The sequence below is a fragment of the Borostomias antarcticus genome (assembly GCF_949987555.1).
Source record: "Borostomias antarcticus genome assembly, chromosome: 37".
NCBI lineage: Eukaryota > Metazoa > Chordata > Actinopteri > Stomiiformes > Stomiidae > Borostomias > Borostomias antarcticus.
The window spans coordinates 631883-657178 of record NC_140270.1 but is presented as its reverse complement, the minus strand read 5'-3'; the positions used below and the strand labels follow the sequence as shown (position 1 = coordinate 657178).

The window sequence follows — 25296 nt, the reverse complement described above, 5'->3', positions numbered from 1 at the left end:
ACAGACATATTGTAGATTCTCTCTCTCTCTCTCTCTCTCTCACACACACACACACACTGTACACAGAATCGAAAGTGAGAGCGATATTTCAGCCAGCTAGCACCTTTATCTCAGCTGTCTGCAGAGGCTCAGAGAGAAGTTCAGCCTTTCTCCATCACTTCCTGTCACGACTCCTGGGAGAACAGCACACTGAAAGGCAACAAGCCCTGTGCTTACGTCAACGTATGCAGAAGATAGTATTGCGCAACAGGTCTCATTCTACCAGGTACTTATTGTGTCTCGAGAGTCTAAAAAGGTAACTCATGTAATGCATTGATGTGAGTATAATACCATTTGAAATATTATATTATATTAATATATATATTAATATAATATAATATATATGAATATTATTCGAAATTGCTTAGTGAGGTGATGGCAACCCTCACATCTGTCCGCTGGGAACCTCCTTGGTCTACGGACATCACCGAACATCTGCAGCATCCATCCCCAGGGAAACCAGGACATGAGAGCTTGACACAAGGTTATTAGAAGCATATGTGCTTTTATGATATTAACCAGCAGACAGTATGTGAACTGTACTGTACCTGATCATTGGCTCATTTCTAGCAAGCTCAAAGTGACTCTCTCAGTACATTGACATTGATTGGTCCAAGCCAAGAGGAGAGAAAAAGATCAATGGAGTCAATAAAGCAATCATTTCTACTATGGAGAAGCAGCCCACTTCTCAGCATGTATCTAGGGAGTCTCCGGTACCAATAGTCTGATTCTCAATTCTGCAACAACTGAGGCAAGAAAAAGTACTCTATGAAGTGGAAAAGTACTATATAAGGCAAATCTTTAAAATATACTCAAGTAAAAGTATGTTTGTGTTAACTGAAAGAAAGAAATTTGAGTATCGGACAAGTTAAGAACAGGTAAACATTAAAACCATACAGGTTGAAGGCAGAGCTGTAGGAACTAAAGATAAGGCTGGATTTGAAATGACAAAGTGACAACTGTACTCTTTACTCAACTGCTGTTGAAAAAGTATTAAAGTACTTTACTATATTGAAAAACGACTCCAAATCATAAAAATACTGTACTTTGAATTTAGTTTTTTTTTTTTTTATGTAAAAATTCTCACAAAAATCCACTTAAATACCAGCCTGATCTCGCAAGCTCACACTAGTGCATCAGGTTATTAAATACAGAAACTAGAATAAAACAGTTATTTCCACATCTGGGGGAATAGTAAGACAAAAACACCACACAACATCACCGTCAATTTATAAAATTAGCTAATTTATTTACAAATTGCTGACATTTTGCACTGTGATTCAAAATATCCTGTAAAAGATTGTCACAAAACACTCAGTTCAGTTGGTACGTCTCCGAAACGTTGCATTGCACAAGTTGTAGCCCAGAGACAACATGCATGCACATATCCGTACATTCAGTCCATGTAACCAAAATAGATTTGATTACAAAATATAGTCTCCGATACAAACATCTGAATAGTCTTATTTCACAAGCAGTGAGTACAGATACAGTATTCATCTAGTCTTGAAAATGCACACGTTTAATATCCTTGTCCTATTGTTTTAGTGTTCATATCACTAGCAAAAATATATTATTGTGTCTCTAACAATGCATTTCTCACTCTAATAGTATTTCTGTATTTTGTCTAGCGTAAGCCTACGAAACTACTTGAGCACAATAGAGGGATTGTTTGGTTTGAATATTTTGGAGGATAGTAATGTTTTTGTTATTTTTTAGAAGGGACTCATCTCTTCCCAAATGTCTTGCAAATATAACCTATTAGCATCTTTGAATTTCAAGTCAATGACAGGACAATAAATGTAAGTGAAAAGTTCACCCGTGTCACGAGACGGGATGCCAGACGGTATCCGCCAGAGACCGTCTTATGAAAATATTGGTTCGATTCAGATCAAAGCCGTCTATGGAGGTTGCGAGAATGATTAGGGTGAGCAAAATAAATTAGATTGAGCTAATGAAACATTTCTCCCTGGTGGCACTCAGGGGCTGGTGCCTGAGGCAGGAAACACTTCTTCAAATGTGAGACTGGATGGAGAAGCTATCCGGTGTGTTCTGGGCCTGAGCAGAGAGACTCAACAGAGATTCTTCAAGTGGGGTCAAATTGTCTACCAGTCTTTCCTTTTGGGATGGGACTCCCAAAGAAGCGAGGAGAAAAGCAGAGTGAACGCTGATTGGTTTTTAAGTGATGAATATCAAGTGTCTGGACACTATAATAAGGGACTTGTTGTGGTGATGCAGCTTCTGAACTATCAATGCTACGATGCGATCGTGCGCGGTGATCTGGCGCCCTCTATCGCAACTTTTGGGTCGGTGCAGCACCGGCTCTCAAACTCACTGGGGCTCATTCAACAGGATCTGATTAGTTATATTCCAGCAAGGGTGTAAATTCCCCAGAGGCGACCCCTCAAAGCATGTTGGCAACTCTGGGTTGGTGGGCAACTCTTCCACTCGACACGCTAACAAGCTAAACCTTTTTCCACCCTGCGTTGAAATAATTCCCTGATTTGGTCCACGTCTGTCCGTTAAGTTATTGCTGAAGATTCAATTCTATATGACTCCTTCAAAATAGACATATATAGCTTATACAGTACCCTTGCAAACTGTGAGAATTATATGGTATCTCAAGAAATACATGCTGCCAATATTCAACCCTGTAAATGTCTATGACATTGTAACTCCCACAAATACAGTACAAATAGTTTCATTCGAAGCATTTCTACACTGACCAATCAATAAGTCAATCTGCTTTGACATCCCTCTCCCGTACATTCAGAGAAGTTCTTAAGAAGGGAAAGATCCACCACCGTTCCCCCTAAAATTAGCGACTCGCCCTAAAACTGAGCATGACACGGAGAACACTACTAAAACTAGACCCTACAATACTGTCACCTCACTGTCACCTCCATATAGTGCAATAGACTACAGGTGTCAATGTCAATACAAGTCAAATAAATAACATCCCCGCCATAAACGTTTCAAGTGACTTGCGGAACGGCCGATTCTGTGATAGCGAGAGCATATTATGGAACACTGTACAATTTTTCTTTTGGAGTTTAGCTTGGTGTGTGCGTGTGAGAGAGAGAGAGAGAGAGAGAGAGAGAGAGGGGACAGAAGAAAGGCCAACTCTTCCATCTCTACCCTGTAACAAGAGCGTTACAGAGAGAGATAAAGGTGAATGTGACATCTGTGTCGCGATACGTAGCAGCATGCAGACTAGTGGTTGGAGGATTTGTGTGTACACCCTCGTTGAGAGCTGCACCTGAGTTTTAGGGTTAAAAAATCTCATGGCACCCTACCTTTAAGGTTATGATGTCACTCACATACAAAGGCAGCTTAAGCGAATAGTAGCATGTTTTGAACCGATAGCCCTGAATAAGGCATCTGAAACGGCACCCAATGCCCTACTATAATAGTACACTTCCTTCTGGTAGTAAACAATTTGAGGGGATAAGACTTGTCACTTGAGACTAAGCCAGCTAAACCTAACGAGCGTGGGTAATGTTGGTTTAGTGATTATATGTCGCCGTCTGCGGTATCTTTTGGAATGGTTAAGTGAAAGCGGGAATTTCCTGAATTTGGGGCAGGGTAAAAATGCAGTTCTTGGCATCACAAGCGTGAGACCGCAAGGCCGATTTCCCAGGGGGGGGGGGCTGAGAATCTTAAGTGGGGGAGAAGAGTGGAAACCCCCCAAAAAAAGAATACAGTGTACACATCGCCACTTTCAAATAGTTCAGACAAAGCCGACCCAACCCGATTGCCTGACCCCACCAGCAAAACGTAAAACGCTACACAAGTATAGGAACATGCAGATGTATATAAATAGACAACTTTTTATGAGCATCTAACAGAATATTTCTAGAAAACACTGACTTATTCATCAGAATATATCTCTACGTCAGCGCCTTGCGTCTCGGCCAGACAATGTTACCCCTCGTTGAGTCAACGCTAAGACCACATACTGACTTACCGAAAGGTCAATGTGACCTGAACGTGGGGAAATGGCTATCAGATAGACCTGCTGCCCTGAACAGCATACAGCCACACAGCCTGTAGGATTGAGTGTCCATACCTGACATGACAACACACAAACCCCAGCTCTCATCAACCCCAGAGAGAGCCAGCTGCTGAGGGGGGAAAAAAATAAAAAAACACCCCCAATTCCTCGACCACTTGGACTGCTCCTCCCGTTCGGCCAACAGCGGAGTGCTTACAACGGAACGGTCCATTGCGCGTATAGGGGTGTCCGTCTCTCGGTGTCCGTCTCGCCGGGTCTGCTCAGAAGCAGAGGGAGCTTGGGTAGGTGGCCAGGGTGCAGACGGGGGTGGGCAGGCCGTAGAAGAGGGGGTCGGTGGCGGGGAAGAGGAGGAGGAGGAAGAGGGCGACGCCCAGGATGTAGCAGGAGAGGACGGTGAGGCGGTGCTGGTGCTCCAACGCCGTGCCCAGGGCGGGGAAGCCCATGTAGTTACAGAAGGAGTGACACAGCACCGGCCCCACCAGGTGACCTGGGGGACGCAGAGGAACAACTGAAGCCCACAGACGAATAACCACGACAGCCATTTGCATTTACAGTCCTGTTACAGCTGTAATCTTAGCGTCTTCTGACTTTTACATAAAAGAGGGTTAAATGCATAGCACTACATATAAATTTTTTTTATTAGACCTTTATTTAATCGGGTAAGCTTATTGAGATAAAGAATCTCTTTTTCAAAAGCGACCTGGCCAAGATGCATTGTGTACTTGCAAGTGACGTATATCATTCACACAAAATATGATTAGGGTGGTCTGTACATCTGTTGCTGATCAAGCTCTCCCCAAAAAATCAAAACACACATTTGTGGTTATTCGTCTATAGGCCTCAATTAGTACAGACAGAATACATCAGGCTGTTCGACTCACTTTCCGGACGATTCTACATGTACAACATGGCCTTCGGTTGATCAGAGGATTGCAAGCCAATTCATCTGAAGTAGTTTCATCAGTGAATGTACTTACTAATGCTGTTTTACCCTCATAACCAACACAAGTGTCTGTTAGTGATTTATGATGTCCTTTCATTTCATTTCTCTCGACTAAGGCTCTGAACAACATAAATCATTTAGAAGTCCGACTTTCCGTCTGGTTCCACTTGCGTGCAGGCTTTAAAAATGACGTGACAGTACCACTAAGGCAAGTGTGAACACCGCGTCTGTATGATAGCGATTTGGGGGTAAACTCTGGTCGGCTGTGTGTGTGTGTGTTTGTTTGTTTGTGTTCTGGGCTTATCGCTCACCTGTTCTGATAAAGATGAAGGCAGTGTAGGCGCCAAAGACCGCAGTGTAGGAGAACTGGAAAACTGGAAAACAGCCAACAGAAGCAGCACAGGTCACGCATTCAAACCGCTTTCAAGAGGTGAGAGCAAAGGTTAGCCGCTAACGCTACTTCACGGACGCGGAGGTGACCGCACCTGTGCTCGATCGTAACAAGGGTTAGATCCCTCCTTACCCGCCGAGAGGAAGATGCCAGAAACCGTTCCCTGTCTGAAGCGAAGCAGCTCGATCACGTGGTGGAAGTGGGCTGCAAAGAGGTTACACCGTTAAACGTCAACACACACTAACATCTGGTGAGTTTGGACTGTAATGGATAGACTATGCAGAACCATTGTTAAAGGAGAATGCTCGTTTTTGACAACCTGGTCCTTATTTACGGCATATTATAAGACGTTTGACTCACCGAGATAACTTTGGTGTATTTCGGAGGCCTGTAGAAGAAATTTAAAATCCAGCGCGAGCCAAGTATATCCATGTAATGGCGGCGGACGGGGCACCGAGAATGCAGCTTCTAAAAAATCTATTTTCTGCCGCGAAACGGTTGTTTTCATCAATCTGTCTTTATGAATCGCTAGTTGTGCTTACATAGAGCTGTAATATGATCTTTAGAAACGTCTTTAGAAACAAAATAGCTTCCCCACTTGCTCCAGCATGCATGCGCACAGCGGGCAAGCGTTGCTCCAGCACGCTGTGATTTTTTAGAAGCTGCATTCACAGAGCCATTACATGGATATACTGGCTCGCGCTGGATTTTAAATTTCTTCTACAGGCCTCCGAATTACACCAAAGTTATCTCGTTGAGTGAATCGTCTTATAATATGCCGTAAATCGGCGAGAGGCGGGACTCACCCACTCCGAAGAAGAGGGGGCAGGTGAAGATGGCGGCGGACGGCCCGGCGCACGGCACCAGCATGGGCAGCATGCACGCCCGGAACACCAGCTCCTCCGTCAGCGGCGCCACCACCTGGTTCCTCAGCCAGCGCATGTCGCTGATGCACAGCGCCCAGAACCACGGGTCTACGGGGGGCGGAGAGGGACATTAGAGACTCCAAAATGGCGTGCACGCGTGCATGTGCATTAGGGCTGCACGATTATGACAAAAGATAATAATTGCGATTATTTTTCTTTAAAATGGTAATTGCAATTAATAATTGTGATTAATATTAATAATAGCTTTAGTAATAGCTAGTAATAGCTTTAGCTCTGCACAGTTTGCATATGACCTGCTGGGCTTGAGCGACACCATCTTTTTCGTAACCAAAATGCTCCCAAATCACGGACGTTGATCCCTTTCTTGCTACTAACTCACTGATCTTGTTTTCGCTCATTTTTTCACTACTCACGGCTGCAGGTACTCTTGTGACACTGGTCTTGACCTACTGCTATCTGTCTTCTCAGTGAAATTGCTGCGCACAGCGCACTCAGCGGGAACGCATGTGATTGGTCAGACAGCATAAGCGCCTGTGATTCGTCCGTGTAGTCCTAGCACACTCAATTCAAAGCAAAAGTATTAATCACATTAATTGCGGCCTTTTGCGATTAGTTAATCGCGGAGGTCATAATCGCGAATTTCGATCAATTCACGATTAATTGTGCAGCCCTAATGTGCGTGAATGTCTAAAGCGTCTCACCGAAGGCCACCCGTATCCCATCCATGAGGCCCCAGGGGCAGTCCATCGCCAGCTGGATGAGGGGCCCCAGGAACAGCGCCTAGCGGAGCGGAGACACATACCTGTGTTGTTATTGTTGTTGTTGTAGCATAGCATGGTAATACCAACATGTTTTTAACAATGTTCTCAGCGCCATAGTTTCACTTCGTAATGCTGAAATCCTTCAGAGCCTCTGAGACGCCGTCATAGAAATTGTAGTTTCACCACCTCACCACCTCCCTCAACCTTTCACATAGCTGTGCTAATCTAATTTATGACAGGATGACCTCCAGGGATGTGATTGGCTAACCCATTGTACACGTCATATTAAATGGCAGGCGTCATCAACAGTGGTCGAGAATACAGACACGTGACATGAGAAAAGGCGGTAATTCTTGCAGGGACAAAGGGACAAAGGATGGTTATTCTGGAGCAGACAACGTCTAGGTGTGTTGACCTCCTGGAGAGGTCATCCTGTCATGAATTAGATTAGCACAGCTATGTGAAGGGTTCAGGGAGGTGGTGAGGTGGTGAAACTACAATTTCTATGACATCACCGTCTGGATGCGTCTGGGCGAAACGCCGGCCGCCTGCGTCATAATAGGTGTGTGACATCGGGGCGCTCGTCTGACGTTACCATGGTGAGCAGCAGAGGGAGGACGATGGCGGCGATGAGGCCCTGGAAGCGGAACCCCATCAGAGCCAGTAACGACGGGCCGGGCTGGGAGGAGCCAGGAGGGGGAGGAGCCAGGAGAGAGAGAGAGAGAGAGAGAGAGAGAGAGAGAGAGAGAGAGAGAGAGAGAGCGGAGGGAGACCCAGAAATCAGTATCCTTGTGAGGAGGAGATTGGTGTGATTGAATTACATCATGTCGGATCAGATACCCCCCCGCACTTTCATGGAGCGGAGATATCCAGTGACAACACATATAAAATGTCTCTGTCACTGTATTAAGAGATACCACGATGCTATTCTGAGATAACAAGAGCTAAAATGCAGTCCCTGTCACTGAGCATTGAGAAATCGGACAGGAGACTGGTTACAGACGGACTGTCTCATACATAATTGTCTGGACATGGGCAATGGGAACTCTTTGTCAACACACACCATATTCAGCTGTTTGAAGACAGTCGGCCGACTCACCGTGACACCGGTGTACTCTTTCCATGCCCACACGAACAATGGTGACAGGGCAGACACGATCAGGACACTGGTGAAGCGTCGCTTTATAACAGCCGGATGGTCCCTGGGGGTCAGTGCGACCAGACAGAGAGAAAGAGAGAGAGACACAGAGAGAAAGAGAGAGAGACACAGAGAGAAAGAGAGAGAGACACGTGACAGGTAACAGACACACGTGTCAGGGGGTACTTTGTAAACAAACCCCCTTTCGCTGCGACCTACGGCTGGTTATAGGTGGGAAATGTTTGAACTAATAAGTTAGATGTCTAGTGTAAAATGATATTAGGATACATTTGCTGGGGAGCAAGGAAAGTTAGGAGTTTAGCTTTTCAGGCACCAACTTAGCTAGCAGCTGCTAGCGTGCGGAGTCGGACCACATAGCTGGTTACACCTTAGCTAATGTAAGGATTATGCCACTTACTTGTCACTTGTCTTCGCTAATAACTTTATAGATATAATAACTTATAGAATTAGAGGCTTACCTAGGTAGGTCACTCCTCCATACGTATAAACTCCCCACGTAGGAGCAGGCGAGCAGGAGGCAGGAGAGGACTGACACCCAGCACAGTCCGTCCGGAGGCACAAACTCGCCATGGCCGCTCATCTGCCTGCTGGACACAAGGTTTGGCGTTAGATCGTCATTCTCTACCATGACGGGATCCGAGACTTGCGTTTAACCCGAGGGTATTGGTTCGAGTCGTGATGATGATACAGCCCTGGGTTACTTTGAATCTTTTAAAAACAGTCCTGAACGGAGGCTTGAACAGATGTCAGGGCTGGGAAAGCTGCATATCTGGCGCTGGGTTTTGACGTCATCGCGTCACATGACGTCATCGCGTCACATGGCGTCAGGCGCACGCCTTCCCGTGACACTTTGAAACATCACTGGCTGTTTCACCTTAGGCTACACATCATTTTAATCTTTTAAAGCGTTAAATAGGTCACATGCTATGAAGACATAACATTGGTTCTAATGCATATTTATTAAAATCCTATTATAAATGTAGGACCACATGTCAGTGTTGTCTATGCTATCACTTCAAAATGCCTATAAATTCTTCTCCCTCAAGACCTATATTAATCACGTGAATGTGGCCATTATAAATAATAGTATTAGGTCTAAATAAAATTGTACTGTATATCTGGATGGACATGGAGGGCACGTTGGTTGGTCTGTCTATGCAGACCATGCATAGTCCATACAAAAATCTATTGCCCTGAGCAATATGTGAATCCTGCTAACTCACTGTGAAGACACCAATAAACACATCACTCCTAATTGTCCCCTGTCTCTCCAGAATTGTGTGACTATTCTAATCCAAATTCTCAGAAAATGTAATACAAAGACTACACCTCACACTCACACACACACACACACACACACACACACACACACACACACGCACGCACTCTGTATGGATGGAGGGATAAGATTTGGTTCCCACGTACAGTACTACATGAATACCTTTTATCACATCACCCACTACTGTGTACTACAAGCATCACGCTTGCGGGCGGGATGAGGTGGGCGGAGCCAGCGCGTCGTGCGCGTCCGGAGGCGGGGCTTACGCAAGAATCCCGGGATCCTGACCAACCGCGCAGGCGCGTTCATGTGTTCCACGGCAGATCCGGGTGACTCCTCGCTTTATCCTGGGGAGAGCGCTAGAGAGAGATGGGCGTGACGACGGGGTGTCTGGACCACGACTAGTCTCCGGTTGGAATGGGCATCTCGCAGTCTCCTATGGACCTTGTGGCAACGGAGAGGCGATGCAGACTGTTCGGTCCAATGGTTGTTCCCTTAAACTTACCTTCGCAGCAGGTGGCGTTTTGACAGCACGACGCCCGATTGTAAGACTGTACGGGGATTGACAACCCAGGGGAATTAAAATCCAACGGATCTCCTTCGGCAAACATCAGCGGGTATTTATTGATCTGTACTTGTCCAATTATTGTCCATCACTTGTGTTTTAGTATTGGAACTCACAGGTCCTGCTTTTGCTCTGACCAATTTTTCATTTAATTTCATTTTTTCATTAAGTACAGTCATGTTGTCAGAAATTGAAGATGATGATGATGATGATGATGTTGTCAGAAATAGGCTAGGCTACGCGCAGCCTGCTTTGTGCGTGTGCGTGCGCATGTGATGATGTCTTATTGTTGTATTAGCCTAATTGTGAGGAATCCCTTGTGTGCTTCCCTGCCTCGCACACTGCTGTGCAATAGAACTGAACAGCTAGAGGAACAAATTATCCATCAGAATGTGAAACCTACATTGAAATAGATGAGTTTCCCCTTACGCACGTTATAAACACCGCTTTATAGCCTGGTATAATAACATATTCCATACATCCATACATTTGTCAGCATCAAACGAAATTATAAACATTTGAATATAGTATTTATATCCAAATAGATGATTTCGCCATGTGGTATGTTTAGGAAATATGACAAGGCCTATCGACTGCGTCTGTGCGATCGTCTCTGGCACAGGGAGACGCAATCCGCTGCAATCTGCAAATTAAAGTCATAAACCAGAAACAGACATGATTAAGCTGTAAGCAGTCAAGTGAAAAGCCAAATTGGTGACGTAAAAATTGTCTATTTGCATCTTGTGGGACGCTCTTGTGCGCAAAATGTGTCTTAGTGATTGTTTATAGGCTATGGGTAGGCAGTTACGCATGACAAACAATAATGGGGACACAAGATGGCTTACAACTCTTTTAGGCTATACTTTGAAGTAGCGTGTGTAACGTGAGATGTCTAGATAGTCTAGTAAATAGCATACTGGCCTGTTATCAGTGTTGGTCTTTTTCAGTCATCAAAAATGGCTATTGCTGCATGAGGAGAGGATAGTATGATTTTATTTGGCCTATTATTTTTGTTTGGCTAGAGGCTTCCCATTATTCTTCGAGGTCTGGCTGTGCTCGTTGAGGGCCTTGCTGTTCCAGATGCTTCTCACTGGTTAATAGGACTTACTGCCCAATAGGAACCTGTTTTGTTTGTCTCTCTGTCTTTGTGTCTGTCTCTCTGTTATAAGATTATCATAAACGACAAACGGCAAACACAGACAACATCATAATGACAACTAATGTTTTTATAACAAATAGAGAGCGTCCCGTGCGCTGTGGGGAATTACTAAAGGGCCAGTCCACCATTTCCCAGATGAATTCATGACTGACGCTTACTCATACACACCTCTGTCTCTGACACGTGGCCTTACAGTGAGGGAGGGAGAAGGGAGGGATGGAGAAAGTGGGAGATGAAGAATAAGAGAGGGAGGGAGGAAAAGAGAGAGAGGGTGGAAGAATAAAGAGAGAGAGAAAGAATGAAAGAGAAAGGGAATGAGAGAGGAGACAGGGTGAGAGAGAGTGAGAGCGGGGAGAGAGGGAGGTGAGTCAGAAGGTTTCGGTGTGTGTGGTAACAAGACGAGGTAAGGGAACAGCCCACCTGTGTGTTCCTGCTGGCGCCGGAGCGGAGCGGAGGAGATGACGAGGACAGGAAGAGAAGAAGATAGAAACTTTGATGGATTAATGGTGGTCGGCAGGGGCCGGCATCCTGGGGGGGTCAGGGGGGACATTCCCCCCCAATATTTGAGATCATTCAAATTGTCCCCCTCCAAATATTTAGATTGGGGTAGTGGCATTCAAATGACTATACAGCCGCGTAGGAAGATGTCCCACACAAAAAATATTCTTGTAAAATTTCTATGTAAATGTCCCCCCCCCAAAATTGGATACAGATCACACTTTCTAGATTTTTCTATGCAGTTGAGACTGTTCTTGTAGTGTCACTCAAGGATATACAGTGTCATTCAAAGTAGTAAGTGATAATTCTTTAATAACTGTCTGATTGCCTAGGAATAAAAATGCTAATCTAATACCGCTGTTTACTGTCAATTTACACATTGAATACAATCTTATTAAAACAATGGTGGACAGGTAAGGACAAAATAGTCAATCAATCAATCAAAGCTTTATTTGTATAGCACATTTCATACCCAGAGGCAACACAATGCGCTTTACAGAGAACAAGGGAGGTGGGCATACGACCCACTCTCTACATATTCCAGAGGGAAGCAAAAAAAACAAAATAGTGTCCTTCCCTTACTTGATAAGGTAGCTAGCTTGTGAAAATATTGTCTCCCAAGATGAGCGTGTATCAGGGAGGTAGCATAACCAACTAGCCTCGTGAACTAGCCCTGATCTCATGTTCTGTTTCTCACACAGATCGGTCTAGCCGGGCTAGTCTCACAGCCTGACCTATCTCCACGCTTCATTTACGCTGTGTCAGCGCTGGAGAAAGGTCTGGCTGGACTCATTACCATTCGGGGATAGGGGGAAAAAAACGGTGTATTTTTTTAAACCAATCACAGTAGTCTTATGCGGAGCGGTTGCTAGGTTATTGTTGTTTCACGTAGGCTGGATTGATAGCTGATTGGGCGGACAACAGATTTTGCCGCCACTGATTGGGCAGTAATAAACGGAGGACAAGGCTTACAGTATCCCCAAAACCTATCAGGTGAGTCAGACTAGTCCAGGTGACACAATCAATCAATCAATCAAAGCTTTATTTGTACATCTGTTTGTGCCCGAGTACAATTTGCTAAATGTCAAATTTACTCTGACCAATCAGCATCGTTTGAGGAGTAACTACTGGCAGGTGTGACAGGACTGTTAGCCTGTAATAGATGGTGATAGACAGATGGTTCATCAAATCACCTGCCAAGTATTTTTGAAAGTACCTGCCCTTTTCCAGTTTCCAATGATGCCTTCTCAAATGGTTCTGTGTAACAAACCATCTGGCACGTCAGGTTTGCAACAAGCAAGAATGTGTGGAAAGTACAGGTGTACACTGTGTAGGTGCACAGTCAGTCAATCATATCTAACTGACACTCATTACCACGCCCAGACAGATTTTGTGAACTTTTATGGTGGGAAATGTAGGCTTTTACGTTTTAAAATACATTTAAATGACTGATTTTTTTTAAAGCACATTTGTTTTGTTGTCGCCTAAAGTGGCAAGTGTCACATTTAACCACCATTTGAATCCTTTATTAACCAGGAAAATGTTTTGAACCTGTAAACGAGACCAACATATTGAAGGAATAAATGTGTGGTGTCACTAAAGACTTTCATAGGAAAGTCAAGATGGAGGTTATGGTGAGCTCATAAGATGATCTGTCAAGCTCGTGGAGGTCTGGCCAGAATTGGGCTCGTGTAATGTTGTTTCTGATGTAGAGAGTTTGACTAAGCGTTCATCTGACGTACAAAAACGGCCCCCTTATATTCCACGGTCTTAGTTTCCACTCGATAACGAGTAAGATGTTGCTTCAACCGTTTGCGTGGTTTTCACCTCATCAAGATGAGATCTCTTGAAACATGATCGCAGGACAAAGTTGACAGAGGACAGAGAAGAAGAAGCCATCTATCTTTTTATCCCCCATCCTTTGTCTCTCTTTCTCTTCACTCCTTTATACCTCTCTCTCTCTCTCTCTCTCTCTCTCTCTCTCTCTCTCTGCTCCTGCCAACCAGCCCCCTGCCACCCAGCCCCCTGCCACCCTGCCCCCTGCCACCCAGCCCCCTGCCACCCTGCCCTCTGCCACCCAGCCCCCTGCCACCCAGCCCTCTGCCACCCAGCCCCCTGCCACCCTGCCCCCTGCCACCCAGCCCCCTGCCACCCTGCCCTCTGCCACCCAGCCCCCTGCCACCCAGCCCTCTGCCACCCAGCCCTCTGCCACCCAGCCCTCTGCCACCCAGCCCCCTGCCACCCTGCCCCCTGCCACCCAGCCCCCTGCCACCCTGCCCTCTGCCACCCAGCCCCCTGCCACCCAGCCCTCTGCCACCCAGCCCTCTGCCACCCAGCCCCCTGCCACCCAGCCCTCTGCCACCGAGCCCCCTGCCACCCAGCCCCCTGCCACCCAGCCCCCTGCCACCCAGCCCTCTGCCACCCAGCCCTCTGCCACCCAGCCCTCTGCCACCCAGCCCTCTGCCACCCAGCCCCCTGCCACCCTGCCCCCTGCCACCCAGCCCCCTGCCACCCTGCCCTCTGCCACCCAGCCCCCTGCCACCCAGCCCTCTGCCACCCAGCCCTCTGCCACCCAGCCCCCTGCCACCCAGCCCTCTGCCACCGAGCCCCCTGCCACCCATCCCCCTTAAGATTAAAAGCAGACTTAAAGACTAAAAGCAGACTTTCCCAGTGCTGAAGTGACCGACGGGACCTGACGCGTTCCAACCCCGGGACCCGGTGTTGTGCCTCGTGTATCGATGAAGTTGATCAAAGAGGTTTTGCTACGTGGCTAGCTTCCATAAGAGGGCCTAACACACCAAAACAGCAATAAATCAACCATACGTGACTCCAGAGAGGGCCAGCCTACATTAGTATACAGTGTACAGTGATTTGTACTAAAATGATGGCCAGTCATAAAGTGCACTGGGTGATGGACCGCATCGGGTGGTTCTAACAGCAGTAGCAGCATTCATATATAATGCCTCCATAACCAAGAACCGGTATTGGAGTGGATTGGACTGATTGTTTTCTGTTGCTCAATGGGAGGCAGGACCTATTACTATATAAGATATAGGAAACCCCATTCTAGGGGGCGCCCAGGTAGCTCACCGGGTAAGGCGCGCCCCATATGAAGGCTAGTCCTTTGCGCGGCGGACCCGGGTTCGATTCCCGGCTCGGGTCCTGTGCCGCATGTCCTCCCCTCTCTCTCTCCCACGTCCTCCCCTCTCTCTCTCTCCCACGTTTCCTGTCTCTCTCAACTGTCCTATCCCATTAAAGCCCTAACAAATATCTATATAAAAATAAATAAAAAAGGAAACCCCATTCTACTCTCTTGAACCTCATGAACAGCTCATCTATATGCTTTCTGAAGGGAAGTATATTGTCATTCCTAACGCTACCGTAGGTACACAGGACATCCAGGGTATTTCAACTCAAGTCATCAGTTACTTTGCTATGTGACTTGGAGAATAATAGACATTTTGTGTTTTCATGAATGGATATAAATGGAATTCATTTATCTTACTGAATTCATTTCATTTCCCGGGAAAGACGTACTGTCCTCTGGTCCAGACTCTTCGGCGTCTGTTGTGATTGCAGATTGCAGAAGATATGTCTGGTTTGTTGTCAAATAGACTACTAACGTATTGCAGAACAAATGTATTCATAATGATATTCAGCATGAGAGAAAAGAGAATCTGTCACTATATAACCCATACTTCACTGCAGTAATAACATTACTACAAGCAGTGCCACTACTGCTGGTACGTAATACAAGCAATAACACAATATGCATGATTTATCAAAAACAATAACAGAGTACCTCCAGCCATATGGCTGATATTAAACCATTTGTCAAGGCAGGATTAGTAGATTAGCAGAAGTCTTTAAAAGGTTGAAATGGAGAAAGAATGATCAATGTTGTTGTGAATTTATTCATTCATTCTGGAGGCCATTTCTCAGCGTGTATATTTAGATCTCTGTTCATTTGTTACAGGGTAGAGATGGAAGAGTTGGCCTTCTTTCTCTCTCTCACTCTCTCTCTCTCACTCTCACTCTCTCACTCTCTCTCTCTCACTCTCTCCCCTCACCCACACACTCCACACACACTCGCCCTTCCCCTGCGGTAGGAGGAAACGGAATGGTAGGAGAGGAGAGAGGGAGGGAGGGAGAGAGAGAGAAAGAGAGGAGGAATAGAGATGTTTCGAAGCAGAGAGGAGGGGTGAAGGATTTTGCTAATAATAAAATGAAAGCGTAGCGTTGGGAGTCGGGGGGCGCTGCCGTCGAACGGCGGCGGCTGAAACCGTGAAAGGTGCAGTGGCGTTTTTAGCCCCTCCCTTTGTGTGCGGCGACCTCTGTGCACTATCAAACGTCGCCGCCCCCCACCAGGCCCCCGCCTGCCCCCCACCAGGCCTGGCCTCCGTCCGCGGGACCAGACTCTTTCTCCTCTCCTCCTTCCTTTCCCTTTGTCTTCCTCTGCCAGTGATTCCCTTTGTTTCACTCCTCCTCTCTCTGTCTCTGTCTTTAACCCCTCCCTCCTTACATCTCTCCCTCCCTCCCTCCCTCTCTCTCTCTCTCCGCACCCAGGATGTGGCCACGGGTTGATTAGAAAGTGCGTGGCACAGAACAGGCCATCCATCACCCTGCCAAACCCCTGCACAGGGCACGCACGCGCAGACTCATGCCCTTGCGCACACACACACACACACACACACACACACACACACACACACACACACACACACACACAGTATGGCGTAGCCCCTCTCTCAGTCCCACCCTCTGTCTGACTCCGTCCCCACCGCCCCTCCTCCTCCTCCTCCTCCTCCTCCTCTCCTTCCTCCGGCTTAATATCCGCCGTGTTTCTGTACGTCCACACTAGGCCTGTCGCATGTTTACTGTGTCTTGCTCTCCTTTCTCTCTTTTCACCTCTCCGTGCCCTCCAGCCCTCCTCTCCTCTCCCTCTCCTCCCCTCCAACCCCCCTCTCCTCCCTCTCCTCCCCTCCAACCCTCCTCATCTCCTCCCTCTCCTCCCCTCCAACCCTCCTCTCCTCCCTCTCCTACCCTCCAACCCCCCTCTCCTCCCTCTCCTCCCCTCCAACCCTCCTCTCCTCCCTCTCCTACCCTCCAACCCTCCTCTCCTCCCTCTCCTCCCCTCCAACCCCCCTCTCCTCCCTCTCCTCCCCTCCAACCCCCCTCTCCTCCCTCTCCTCCCCTCCAACTCCCCTCTCCTCCCTCTCCTCCCCTCCAACCCCCCTCTCCTCCCTCTCCTCCCCTCCAACCCCCCTCTCCTCCCTCTCCTCCCCTCCAACTCCCCTCTCCTCCCTCTCCTCCCCTCCAACCCCCCTCTCCTCTCCCTCCCCTCCTCCTCCTCCTCCTCCTCTCAGCTCAGCCCCTCCCCTGCTCCTCGTCTCCTCCCTCAGCTGCCCTGCCTCCCCTCCCTCTCCCCCACCACTCGATATCCCGGCCAAAGCACCGGAGGAGAGGGGATGAAATGGCGTCCGGCCACCCCGCCCTGAGCGGCTGTCTGGCCGTCTGACCACGGGGGGGGGGGGGGGTGATCTCCTCGTCGGCGCTCACTCAAACGGCCCGGGCCCAATAAGGCCGCAGTCCGATTGGCCGCTGAGAAAAAGTAGTTCTTGCGCTCTTCGTCTGGGTATTAATTTAGAAGTAAAGGGCTTCGATGGTAGCCTATTGCAACCCCAAGCTTGTCAGTTGTCACAAGTTGTCAGCCATAATGCACTGTACTGTATACACTAAGGTAGGAGAAGACTGGCATTTGAATGTGATATTATCATCACAAGCTATTTATGTTTTAGCTGTTGCCATGTGCTATTATCTTGCTCTTTAAAGAGAGGAGAAAGCATTTAGTCCAGGGCTGTGATGTAATTTCAACTCGTGCTCCACAATGTAGGTGGCCTCGCCCACTCTTGCTTAATAATAGGGTTTTGAATTAAGCGTTGGCATGGAACCTGTGTACAGTAGCTACATCTCTGAGCCAACAGAGACAGGCTTTTTCTGTTTACATGTTTAAAGCAGTCAAGTCGTGATATCTACCTGAATATTGTGAGTCATAACTGCAGTGCAGTAGGCTACTGCCAAAAGTCTTCATCTAGAAATTCTAGAATTCTAAAATTCTAGAATGCTCTCCCGGCAACCAACAACAAATACTAAAACAAGAAAACATATGATGTTTATATTTTTAACTAAAATAAGAAAACTATTCAGGCAACATATGGAAAATCAGACACGGTAAGAGCCCCTGGAATTATCGAGAACATTTCAGAAAGCTAAAGAAAAGATTAGCTAAAAAGCTAGCTATTAGCTTTAGCCAAAACAAAACGCTAAAGGCTAGTTCTCATAAACGAAGAGGCCGTTTAGGGTTAAGGTTAGGGTTAAGTTTAGGGTTAAGGTTAGGGTAGGCAAAAGCATCTCATAATGGAGGCCCAGCTCATATCAGCTCAGGCAAAAATAGGAGCATTATTTGAATTTGAAGAGGGCTTTGAAATTGCATAATTATCATTCTGAAATACAGGCTGGAATGGTCTTTATATAGCGCTTTTCAACCTTAGCGGCACTCAAAGCGCTTTACAATGGCCTCTCATTCACCCATTCACACACACATTCACACACCAATGGTGGTAGCTGCCATGCAAGGTGCTAACCTGCTCATTGGGAGCAATTGTGGGGTTAGGTGTCTCGCTCAAGGACACTTCGACATGTGGACAGTCGGAGCTGGGATTCGAACCACTGATCCTTCGATCATTGAACGACCCGCTCTACCAACTGAGCTACAGCCGCCCCCGGAGAGGAGGGACTAGAGAGTTCCACAGTTTGCAGCGCAGTTTACTTGGACCAAGAAGTTGTTGCCCTAGTGACCAAAAGTTTCATTGTTTCCATTGAAAGAAGAGATGGGTGAGGTGTAATCTGCCTGCCTGGCACGGCCTTCTGCCCTGTGTGTGTAAATCTACATGTAGATACCTGGGTGTTATATTCAATCCAGATCATAGCTTTGAGCCTCAGGTGAAGAAATTAGTTGAGTCATGTTACTTCCAGTTAAGAGTCCATTTAAGAATGAGATCAATCCTCTTTTATGGTGATATCCATTCGTTCACCTGGACAATGCGATTCTTTACTCTCCTGTTGAAGCCGCCGCGTTTCTCACCTTCAAAAAGAACAACATTCAGCTGCTACTGTAGGTTGTTGACCAATACTAGGAAAGGAGCCCACATAAGTTAAGTTTAGGGTTACGTTTAGAGTAGGCATCTCATAATGGAGGCCCAGCTCATATCAGCTAAGGCAAAAATAGGAGCATTATTTGAATTTGAAGAGGGCTTTGAAATTTCATAATTATCATCCTGAAATACAGGCTGGAATGTATTTCCTCAGTCCTCGCCTCTTTCCACTGTCTTCCAGTTACTTTTAGAGTGAACTTTAAGATTCTGCTAATTACATTTAAGGCCAGGTTAAGGCCTGATCTCAGATCCAGCAATAAGGCTCAGTCTGTTCCAGCGTCTAGACTGCAACCCAAAGGAAACCGCGCCTTTTCAGAAAAGGCCCCTAGACGCTGGACAAGCTTCCTATAGGGCCTGTGTTCATATACAGAAGCGCACATCAACACGTATCAATTAGCAGCTAAAACAGGGCTTTCTTTCAAACCTGCTGAAAACCTATATTCTATATGTGCTTTTGGTAAGGTGTAATGTCAATAATATTAGAAGCCAAGTTTCCTTTTCTGTACCTTATTATATTGTATTTTGTATATTGTATGTTGTATCTCTTTGTTATGCTTATTGTAGCCTACCATATCTATGATTCTGGTCAACACTATTGTTATAGGCACCCTGTGCAATTCATGCTTGAAAAGTGCTATACAAATAATAAGCTATTGTTATTATTATTTTTATTATTATTATTAGTAGTAGTAGTAGTAGTAGTAGTAGTAATATTAGAGCACCCATTGTTCAATGATATATTGTTTTCTTCTGTTTCTTCATACAGTATTTCATGATCTGGTGCTTTTCATATTCAGCTATTCAAGTGCCCACCTTGCATTAGATTATCATGAAACTATTTTTACTCCAATATGTTTAATGCCAAGCGCTTGTTTTAATTTGACAGGCCTACCAATCGAAAGCCTGAAATGCCACAGCCATAAACCTTTAGCAGAGATGAAAACCAATAACGTTGACCCCCCCCCCCCACCCGTAATTTGGACACGGTGTTCAGAAAAGGCTGTGCAGCCCCCCTGGGCTTCGTTAAGAATTTCCGACAAGGCAGCTTGTCGATTGATGGTTATCTGGTTGTTAAGTTTGAAAGCTTGGGGGAGTGTATTCTCTTGTTTTGAACCCTACTTGGCCGTACAAAGCTCTGTTACACTCGCCAACCACTGTAGAGGCTCAATCCATTAACGTTACAACAATAAGATGAGTCAGAAACACAACACAGCTCACAAACAGGAGCCATAGATTTAGGTGTCTGTTTATCTGCCAGTGTGGAAACACAGACTCTCTTGTACCCGTCCAATCCCACCAGGTCTGCCCCCTCTGCTGTAAATAGCCGGTGTCAGCAAAGAGCGGCCAGCGCTTCCGTCACATAAAGGGGGATGACAATTACCAAATCCTGGCAACCCCAGACCTGCCGCCTGTGAAAAAACGCAGCTTGTCAGTGCTCGTTGAGTGATTTATTCCTGAATTGGATTTGTGTGCTAATTTGGGGACGCGGTGCTAAAGATAGCGCCGAGACAAAACTCCAAGCTAAGCCTGCTGCCGTTTTCATGACGAGGCGAGTTCTAATGTGAGACAGGGAATGAGGCACTTTCCTCTTTAAAAGACCAGGCTGGTGGTTCAGTACAAATGCATTCTGGGAAACACAGTCTATGCAAAATATGCAAATGCTTGTATGTTTACAGAGCTAGTTTTACTACAGGATTCTTCGGTATTCAAATAAGAATACACGAGTGTGTCCAGCTGGCTTTGCTGTGTATAGATATTGTACTTATCAGATTATCTACCTCTCTCTCTCTCCCTTTCTCTCTCTCTCTCCCCCTCTCTCTCTCTCCCTCTCTCTCTCTCTCTCCCTCTCTCTCCCTCTGTCTCTCCCTCTGTCTCTCTCTCTCTCTCCCTCTGTCTCTCCCTCTCTCTCTCTCTCTCTCTCTCCCTCTGTCTCTCTCTCCCTCTCTCCCTCTGTCTCTCTCTCTCTCTCTGTCTCTGTCTCTCTCCCTCTCCCTCTGTCTCTCTGTCTCTGTCTCTCTCTCTCCCTGTCTCTCTGTCTCCCTCTGTCTCTCTCCCTCTGTCTCTCTGTCTCTCTCTCCCTCCGTTTCCCTGTCTCTCCCTCTGTCTCTCTCCCTCTGTCTCTCTGTCTCCCTCTGTCTCTCTCCCTCTGTCTCTCTGTCTCTCTGTCTCTCTGTCTCTCTGTCTCTCTGTCTCCCTCTGTCTCTCTCCCTCTGTCTCTCTGTCTCTCTGTCTCTCTCCCTCTGTCTCTCTGTCTCTCTGTCTCTCTGTCTCTCTCTCCCTCCGTTTCCCTGTCTCTCCCTCTGTCTCTCTGTCTCTGTCCCTCTCCCTCTCTCTCTCTCTCTGTCTCAGCTGTGAGCCCCCGTTGTGGCCGGTGGGCATGGTTTTGGAGGGTAGCTCGGAGGCCTTGTGTCCCCCCCCATCTCTGGACCTGCGGCCGTCCTGCATCAAGAGCCAGGCGTCGCCCCCCCCCGCTGGGCTCCGGCTCGCAGCCCCTCGACGGCCTCTTCCCTGGGGACAAGGAACCGGTGAAGTACGGGGAGCTCATCGTCCTGGGGTGAGACACCGTGTGTGTGTGTGTGTGTGTGTGTGTGTGTGTGTGTGTGTGTGTGTGTGTGTAGGGCTGCACGATTATGACAAAAGTTAATAATTGCGATTGTTTGCTTCAAAATGGTAATTGCGATTAATAATTGCGATTAATATTTAATATATAATATTTATATGTAATAACCAAAATGCTCCCAAGTCACGGACGTTGATCCCTTTGTTGTTACTAACTCACTGACCTCGTTTTCGCTCATTTTGTCACTACTCACGGCTGCGGGTACTCTTGTGACACTTGTCTTGACCTACTGCTATCTGTCTTCTCAGTGAAATTGCTGCGCACAGCACACTCAGCAGGAACGCATGTGATTGGTCAGACAGCATAAGCGCCTGTGATTCGTCCGTGTAGTCCTAGCACACTCAATTCAAAGCAAAATTATTAATCACATTAATTGCGGCCTTTTGCGATTAGTTAATCGCAGAGGTCGTAATCGCGATTTCGATTAATTCACGATTAATTGTGCAGCCCTATGTGTGCGTGTGCGTGTGTCTTATAATAGACACACATGGTTTATAATAGGCAGCTGGTAGTAGCGGTGCCCTAAAGGAAACCTAGTTCTGAATGAAACCAGCGGGAGTCTGAGCTGTTGTGTCCAGTATAAAGCAGTCTGGCTCATCTAATGTATCCCATAAACGCTCGTTTTATCCCTGTGTAAACCAGCGGAAAAACCACTTAGCTCTCAACTCCCAGTAATGTAGCTGCAGAGCCACATAGAAGAGACAGAGCGTGTCCCCTCACGCTCTGGACAGAGACGCTTCACTATCTAGTGTACGGTAGACTAGCGGAGACGTCTCTTTATTGTAAATAAGAGTTGCTCTTTATTAACTTGCCTTGGCTTGATGATGATGATGATGGTGATGATGATGAGAGTGAGGCGCAGATTCTCTGGCTCATCGATCCATGTAGAAATGGGATTATGACAATGACTTCGTCCTCTATCGATGTGATTAGAGAGAGGGAGAGAGAGAGAGAGGGAGAGAGAGAGAGAAGGAGAGAGAGAGGATATTGCTGCAGACATTTTTATGGCCGCCATCCCATAATGACATTTGCGGGTAATAGAACGGAGCCGGAGCTCGTGTGCAGGAGATGATGTTCCACTCAACGTGGCTATCGAGTGGTACACACCAGATTTAAAGGGGTAGTTCAAAATCGTATTGTTCAGTAATAGAATATAAAAGGTGTTTGGTTGGATGAAATGAACATTTCATGTCAGTCGAATCCTGGGGCTGTGGCTCAGTTGGTAGAGCGGGTCGCTCAGCGATCGTAGGGTCGGCGGTTCGAATCCCGGCTCCTCCTCCTGTCCACATGTCGAAGTGTCTTTGGCCAAGACCCCCAAATTGCTCCCAATGAGCAGGCTAGCACCTTGCATGACAGCTGCCGCCATCGGTGTGTGTGTGAATGGGTGAATGAGAGGCCATTGTAAAGCGCTTTTGGATAAAAGCGCTATATAAGTGCAGTCCATTTACCATTTACCAATTTGCTACAGTATGTAAAAAGAAATATTGAAAATTAGAGATATACTGTACCGATTGGCAGAGATTGCCACAGAATATTTAAATGTTGTCTTTTTTTGTCCAATGATATCCGCAGACACAATGGTTCTCTGACCAATGGGGATAAAGGTCGCAGGAGAAGTCGCCTGGCGCTGTACAAGAGGCCCAAAGCCAACGGGGTCAAACCTGATGTCATCCACAATGTTTCCACCCCTCTGGTGTCAAAGGTCAAATGTCACTCCAATGCCTTTTACATCTACTGTATATACTGTAGTCATACGGTGCATTTTCAAGCTCGTAAAATGTGCGGACGCCTCTCTGTGCATCTTCCTGATGTAAAACACTAGACAACAGTGAGAGCGTTTCAAAACAGGAAAAAGGTTTGCACGCCCTGTTGAGTTCAATTCAGTGTTATTACATGGACACATTTAGGTCACTTTTTTAAACTATAAAACCTATAACGAATGTATAGTGTGTTCATTTTAGTTTTTTTTTTTTTTTTTTTTTTTTTAAAGGAGAGTGTATTTCCTGTTGTGGGTTTTAAAGGGGACGTTAGTGTATTTCCTGTTGTGAGTTTTAAAGGGGACGTTAGTGTATTTCCTGTTGTGAGTTTTAAAGGGGACGTTAGTGTATTTCCTGTTGTGGGTTTTAAAGGGGACGTTAGTGTATTTCCTGTTGTGAGTGTGAGTGTTTCCTGTGTGACCTGGTTCTCCCGTGTGTTTAGGCCCTCAGCAACAAAAGCCAACACAGCATCTCGTACACGCTCTCCAGGAGCCACTCCGTCATCGTGGAGTACACCCACGACACCAACACAGACATGTTCCAGGTCAGCCTCCTCTTCCTCGGGCTCTTCCTCCTCTTCCTCGGGCTCTTCCTCCTCTTCCTCGGGCTCTTCCTCTTCCTCGGGCCCTTCCTCCTCTTCCTCGGGCCCTTCCTCCTCTTCCTTGGCCTCTTCCTCCTCTTCCTCTGTCACTGCGACCTTAACATCAAGTCATGTGAAATGCCAGTAATGTGAAAAATTTGAGTAATGTTGAAATACAGTGCTTCCATTATTTTCTGGATTTTGCTTTTGAATCTAGCCTCACCACAGACCACACCCCCCCCCACAACTCACATTGCGCACACACACACACACACACACACACACCTCAGTCGGACCAAATGTACCAGCTCCTGAAAATGTCATTTATTAGCAGACGCCTTAGAGTTCTCAGTACTTCTGACTCTGAGTCATGAGAAGACGCTCACCAGGCCAGGGACAGAAGTACTGTACTGTACTCTACTGTACTCTACTGTTCTCTACTGTACTCTACTGTACTGTACTCTACTGCATGTTCTTCTCTACTGACGCCACCTGCTGTCTCCTCACAGATCGGGCGCTCCACAGAAAGCATGATAGACTTTGTGGTGACGGACACGGCAGGAAGTAGCAGCAGTGGAGGAGGTGGCGGAGGAGGGGGCGGAGGAGGGGGCGGGCCGGGCCAAGGAGTGGCTGGTGAAGGAGGAGGAGGAGGAGGAGGGGGGGGGCAGTCGGCCCAGAGCACCATCTCACGCTACGCCTGCCGCATCATGTGCGAGCGCAGCGCCCCCTACACCGCACGCATCTACGCCGCCGGCTTCGACTCCTCCAAAAACATCTTCCTGGGGGTGAGTGTGTGTGTGTGTGTGTGTGTGTGTGTGTGTGTGTGTGTGTGTGTGGGTGTGTGTGTGCGCGTGTGTGTGTTTGTCTCTCTTCATGTGTTTGTGACTGTGACGGCACGACAGTGCCAGGTTGGGCGTCATGACAATGGCCGCGAGCGTCACCAAGTGTGACATACAGATTGTGTGCAGGTGAGTGAGTGAGTGAGTGAGTGAGTGAGTGAGTGAGTGAGTGAGTGAGTGAGTGAGTGAGTGAGTGAGTGTGTGTGCATGCGCATGTGTGTGTGTGTGTGTGTGTGTGTGTGTGTGTGTGTGTGTGTGTGTGTGTGTGTGTGTGTGTGTGTGGGAGCTGGGTGACGATTATTAATCACCGTTCAGGAATGCATGCTAGCGGCTCACACTAGTTCTGTCTCGAATTGAAATGATTCAACTCATAGGCATCAATGTTTTTATTTTATTTTATTATACCTCTATTTAACCAGGTGGAAAATAACTTTATTTATTTAAAATCTCTTTTCCAAGAGAAACCTGGCCAAGACGGCAGCAGATAAAAACAGATACATTTAGGTTTCAAACATACACAACAATAAACATCCCAGCAAACGTGACGTCAGGAAGACGTTCAGATCATGTCTTAATAACGTCCGTCGGTC

General features: G+C 46.8%; 2 protein-coding genes across 2 annotated transcripts in view; one reads left to right on the top strand and one right to left on the bottom strand.

The window, feature by feature from the left end:
* Positions 1 to 3945: 3945 nt before the first annotated feature.
* rce1a (Ras converting CAAX endopeptidase 1a) lies at positions 3946 to 8823 on the bottom strand (the record flags this gene model as incomplete). Its single annotated transcript, XM_084461189.1, has 8 exons — positions 3946 to 4541; positions 5309 to 5371; positions 5521 to 5592; positions 6195 to 6362; positions 6977 to 7055; positions 7632 to 7715; positions 8136 to 8238; positions 8654 to 8823. 8 exons carry the CDS (start codon positions 8821 to 8823, stop codon positions 4315 to 4317), a joined length of 966 nt encoding a protein of 321 aa, XP_084317315.1. The 3' UTR covers positions 3946 to 4314.
* Positions 8824 to 21263: 12440 nt separating this feature from the next.
* The window catches only part of peli3 (pellino E3 ubiquitin protein ligase family member 3), a gene marked incomplete at its 3' end in the record, with an annotated part of 8505 nt that continues 4472 nt past the window's right edge, over positions 21264 to 25296 (top strand). The window contains 5 exon segments of the mRNA XM_084461178.1: positions 21264 to 21373; positions 21375 to 21464; positions 23103 to 23232; positions 23730 to 23831; positions 24377 to 24652. Coding sequence (XP_084317304.1) covers positions 21288 to 21373; positions 21375 to 21464; positions 23103 to 23232; positions 23730 to 23831; positions 24377 to 24652 — 684 coding nt within the window. The 5' untranslated portion in view covers positions 21264 to 21287.